Consider the following 6,000-nt stretch of genomic DNA (forward strand, 5'->3'; position numbering starts at 1 on the left):
AAGTGACATGCCCTGACGCTGGTACAACTGACTTGCCCTGACGCTGCTGGTACAACTGACTTGACCTGACGCTGCTGGTACAAGTGACAGGCCCTGACACTGCTGGTACAACTGACTTGCCCTGACGCTGCTGGTACAACTGACTTGACCTGACGCTGCTGGTACAAGTGACAGGCCCTGACACTGCTGGTACAACTGACAGGCCCTGACACTGCTGGTACAACTGACTTGCCCTGACGCTGTTGGTACAAGTGACAGGCCCTGACACTGCTCGTACAACTGACTTGCCCTGACACTGTTGGTACAACTGACTTGCCCTGACACTGTTGGTACAACTCACTTGCCCTGACGCTGTTGGTACAAGTGACAGGCCCTGACACTGCTGGTACAACTGACTTGCCCTGACGCTGTTGGTACAACTGACATGCCCTGACGCTGGTACAACTGACTTGCCCTGGCGCTGTTGGTACAAGTGACATGCCCTGACACTGTTGGTACAACTGACATGCCCTGACGCTGTTGGTACAACTGACATGCCCTGACGCTGGTACAACTCACTTGCCCTGACACTGTTGGTACAAGTAACATGCCCTGACACTGCTGGTACAACTGACTTGCCCTGACACTGTTGGTACAAGTGACATGCCCTGACGCTGGTACAACTCACTTGCCCTGACGGTGCTGGTACAACTGACATGCCCTGCCGGTGCTGGTACAACTGACTTGCCCTGACGGTGCTGGTACAACTCACTTGCCCTGACGCTGGTACAACTCACTTGCCCTGACACTGCTGGTACAACTCACTTGCCCTGACGCTGTTGGTACAAGTGACATGCCCTGACGCTGGTACAACTCACTTGCCCTGACACTGTTGGTACAACTGACTTGCCCTGCCAGTGCTGGTACAACTTACTTGCCCTGACACTGCTGGTACAACTCACTTGCCCTGCCGGTGCTGGTACAACTGACTTGCCCTGACGCTGTTGGTACAAGTGACATGCCCTGACACTGTTGGTACAACTGACAGGCCCTGACACTGTTGGTACAAGTGACATGCCCTGCCGGTGCTGGTACAACTGACTAGCCCTGACACTGTTGGTACAACTGACTTGCCCTGACGCTGTTGGTACAACTCACTTGCCCTGACGCTGTTGGTACAACTGACTTGCCATGACGCTGTTGGTACAAGTGACATGCCCTGATGCTGTTGGTACAACAGACTAGCCCTGACACTGTTGGTACAACTGACTTGCCCTGACACTGTTGGTACAACTGACTTGCCCTGACACTGTTGGTACAACTGACAGGCCCTGACACTGTTGGTACAACTGACATGCCCTGCCGGTGCTGGTACAACTCACTTGCCCTGACACTGTTGGTACAACTGACTTGCCCTGACACTGTTGGTACAAGTGACATGCCCTGACGCTGGTACAACTCACTTGCCCTGACACTGCTGGTACAAGTGACATGCCCTGCCGGTGCTGGTACAACTGACAGGCCCTGATGCTGTTGGTATACTCAGTCAACTGACATGCCCTGATACAGCTGTGTGAGCCAGATTGAAACCAAGATCTGCTGATAGCTAGTATTCCAAATGTATGGCACAAGCTAATGGGAATCCAATTGACAGGCGATGTGTGGTAACATGATTCTTAAAGCCATCTTCCACTGTCAAATCAGATTCGTGGAAATTCTGTTTCAGTGACCTTAGCAATAATTCTTCTATTTCCATTATTATGCTAATGCACACAAGCTGGCACAAGTTGACATCCTTTCAGAGCTGTGTGGCTTTGTATTTTGTTTTCAGCCTTCACAACGGGCTATATAAATAACACAGCAAAACTCACTGCCAAAGTGTTCATTATGTACAGGCATGGCCCACTGTGTTCTTCCTATGTCAAAACATGCTAGTGCCTTTCTTCTGGTACTAACACTCACAACACGTTTGTGGAGAATTCCAATGTGTGAAAATAACACACATATGGGCATCAATAATAAGGACATTAAAGTTAAATATCTGTGTCTCGGGCAAATGTGAGTTATATGAACACGGTTGAGAGTTTGGAGAGTTATTTCTTCCTGTCTGATAGACAGACATACCTATATAATGTTATTTCTTCCTATCTGATAGACAGACATACCTATATAATGTTATTTCTTCCTGTCTGATAGACAGACATACCTATATAATGTTATTTCTTCCTGTCTGATCTATATAATGTTATCTAACAGTTGTAGTCATATCAGGGTGCACATACAAAAACTGGTTTCAGTCACTGCTAGGTGGGTTTCCCTTTACAAAAGTGGCTCCTTTCCATACAATTTCATCTGGAGCAAAGGGGAAAAGGTACAGGAACACCTCAAGCTTGGAACTAGGTAGGACTGTATTACTACCTGGTGTCCCCTCCCTCTGATGTGTGTAGAGACAGCCATGGACAATACCAGCACAGTGTAGCAGGGAAACACTGCTCACACAAAATGGAGCACTGAGTTCCACTTGAATGAACTAAGATATGTGATCAACATATTGTGTATTCAAACTAGGTGGGATTGTACTACCACACAACATACATGGAAGTGAAAAGCTGCTATAGACACATGGTCTCAATGTAAACACGTCACAGTCAACATTCAGTATCATTACACTTGTGTCTTTGTGAATGTCAGTGATCAAACTCCAGATAAATTCCATCCTTGTCAATCATTTGTTCATATCCTCAGGAAACTGATCCCGTGTATTCCAGCTGGTGCTGACACCGAGACTGGCCCTGTAGGACACAGGGAATGAATCCAGTGTCCTGTGTTGACCATGGCAATACTCACACCAGTGGTCACACTTGTTGTGTGTGGCAGATGGTACACAATGAAAACATGAATAAAACAGGGCATTTCAGGATCCCTTTCATGTTACACATCAATACATACAAAGTAATGTATCTGTGTCAGCCTCCCTGGAGAAACCTCCGTCCTTCATGGTCTTACCGAGGACATATCATTCATTTTCACCATGGGATTCAACAGCTGAATTATTTTAGATCTGTTAAATTTGAATCTTTTTGTCTTCACTATCCATAAAGAACTGAATGCTCATTTCATTTTCTGATTGTGGCTCATGTCCAATTAGTACAGGATATTCTATCATCATCTTGGACTGAAACGTGAACACATTCACTATTTGTGCATTAAAGTGGAAACTTACTGAATCTTGATACATTTGGTATCCTGAGGAAAGTCATGTGGTACACACTCATACCATAAACATTTAATTCAAATTGTCTACATGAAGACTACAAAAAATAAATTACATCTACTTGATCAGTAGGTAAATGAATCGCTCAGCTTCATTGCTGGGCTTGGTACGTCCCTGGCACTGATAATATGTATAACCATTTGGACAACAGTGTCATGGAAACACTGGAACACCTTTGACATTTGATTATCAGGCCTAACATAGGCAAATAACAACAGCAATGTATTAGTAAGCCAACACTGTTAAGCAGTAGGTAGGTTCACAGTGAAAGGATTACCCGCTGTACTGTAGAAACACATACCTTTTACTGCACACATGTTCAGTTGTGCAAAGCACCAAGTTCATTTTGAGTTCATTTATTATATCTGTAGTCAAATAAGTCAAGTACAAAGTTCTACTTGCTCGTGTAGTAACACAGTGAGACCTGTATGGTTAGCCCTTCCACAACCCTGAACAGTCACAACGTAACAAACAGTGGTTGCACATATGGAAACCTGATGGTAGTTTGTCACTATGTTTTCTAGAAAGGTTGCCAAACATTGAGTAGCGTTGGCTTGGGAAAAATATGTTGGAACACACAAGAAAAACCTTTCCCATATACCATATCAACACAATTCTCATGTAGTAGTAAGCAATTTGAACTAGAGAATTGCGGAATTACAAATATTACTGAGCTCCTGAACCTGGACAAAAGTGGAGACATATATAGACGTCACGTGTAGAAAAATAAAATTGCCCTTTCACGCTGTCTAACTGGAAAAGCCTTGCTCAGTCATGCTAATGCCAGTTTGTCTTCTCTCTTGTCAGTTGTCATTTTGCTTAAAGATACATACATGAACAACATGTACTACATGCAAATTGTTGCATGACATTAAATACCACAAAAAACGATGGTTGCATTAAATTGTAAATATCTAGAGTATTCCTGGGGAAACTTCCTAGGCTAACACAATTACATTGTTTCACACACAGATTACACCAACAACCTGGCAATGCAATCTGGAGGAGACACTGCCCACGGTGGACAGTGGCGAGTGTATCACAGATCGCTTTAACTATAATTAGCCAGATTACTGCCTCATATTGATGTCACATTTGCAGGCTTCCTCCCGCTGTGTTTGCTGTAGATAATGTTCTAATTAAATCTGCCCACTTACCTCATAGGCGTCGGGGATGTTGACAACCTCGCCCGTCAAACCCACATAGCCGATGATGCCCGTACCCCACGGGATGCGAATCTCTTCCTGTCTCTCACATATTTCCTCGTACGTTGAGTCGCTACTCACATCAAACAGTTTTGATACCAACCACTTTTCGTTGGTGCCCTTTCCCTGAACCAGAAACAACGAGCACCTGTCGGCATTTAGCAAAATGCAGACGTTAAGAAGAATCTTATAGCACAAACTTGTAACGTCTAAATCATTACAAATGTCAATGACCAACTCATACATGAGCTCTTTCTCGTCAAGAGCTTTTAGTTCACTCATAGATTTCCGGGTTTTCCCCTGCCATGACCCCGTCAATGAGGACGGGCCAAGGAAAGTAGGGGTCCCATCAACAGTCGATATGATCGGCTTCAGGATGCCCCCCTTGTCAAATTCCTGAGCTGAGATTTTTCTCACTGGGGTATTAGCACCTGAACTTGGTTTGGAGTTGGATCCACTGGACGAACTGAGACTGTCCGACTGCAGGTGGAGTCCGCTATGGGCGATGGAATGAGCAATCAGCCACCCGTCAACCATGCTGCGCTTCGCTTTCCGTGAAAAATAGTCATGTACAAACTCTGTGTGTTCGTCCATCCACTTTTCCATACGTTCGTATTCCTCTCTGTTTTCGGGAGACAGGCCCCCCTCTGCCTCCCCCTCCCCCTGGTGGTGGCCATGCTACCACCTCTACTCGCCCCCCGTTTGGTCCATACTGCAGAGCGGGTAGGGCACACACGGCTGGCTGATTGTGAGTTTTCACGGTTTGAATCCAGTTTGGCTTTCTTGCGAGTGACAGCTTAGCTGCTACAGTGATGTGTATATTTGAATAGGTAATGAAGCAGTCGCTTTCAATCGATCGTCAATTACAAATGTTTGTTGTTGCTACATGCACGTCAGTCGACATTACAAACCGCCTTCGATCTGCAGGCGGAAGAACCAAGCCATGGAGAGTTGCTTGCAAGGAATGGTAACTAGCCGCTTCACACCCCCAACAGGCATAACTGGGAAAGGGGAGCTCGCTTGCACCCCTCGTCAACTAAGCGCTGTTTCTTAGCCGATAACCAACGGCACTTCACCGTAATAACAATCCATCTCTCAATGTGAGCCTAACGCCACCCTCTGAATGGCTTGTGGGCGCGCTAATAAGGTAAATCCAACTTAATAAGCACTAGCACACAAGAGGTGCCCCGCCCACGTTATCATCTCCCGCGAACAAGGTAAACTTTTTGTCAGTTCTGGCGTGGAGGCCAGCGTTAGCAAAACTTACACATTTTACCTTGATACGACAATCGCGGTTGGTTGGCCTACTTCGCCGAGATTCGTTACGAATAACGCCATTGGAAAAGACGCAGTCACATGGTACAAACACTGGTTGCAAGGAAGCTCATGTTGGTTTCACATGGTGATCGCTCGCCTTAGCTGACAGGCTGTATGGAAACACGGCGCGTCTTAACGAGCTGGGGTTCACCACCGCCACGCTGCATAGTATGAAATCATCTCGTTTTATACCCAATTTGATAATCATTTTGAAAGGTACACCGA

General features: G+C 45.7%; 1 protein-coding gene across 1 annotated transcript in view; it reads right to left on the reverse strand.

The window, feature by feature from the left end:
- Positions 1-5,747, reverse strand: part of LOC124277730 (dual 3',5'-cyclic-AMP and -GMP phosphodiesterase 11-like) — a gene marked incomplete at its 3' end in the record, with an annotated part of 134,906 nt that extends 129,159 nt beyond the window's left edge. The window contains exon 1 of the mRNA XM_046713456.1: positions 4,411-5,747. Within this exon, the coding sequence (XP_046569412.1) occupies positions 4,411-5,064 (654 nt within the window). The remainder of the gene's footprint in view (positions 1-4,410) is intronic.
- Positions 5,748-6,000: the final 253 nt, after the last annotated feature.

This window comes from Haliotis rubra, unplaced genomic scaffold (genome assembly GCF_003918875.1).
Source record: "Haliotis rubra isolate DU_JTF1 unplaced genomic scaffold, ASM391887v1 Scf226, whole genome shotgun sequence".
Taxonomy (NCBI): Eukaryota; Metazoa; Mollusca; class Gastropoda; order Lepetellida; family Haliotidae; genus Haliotis; species Haliotis rubra.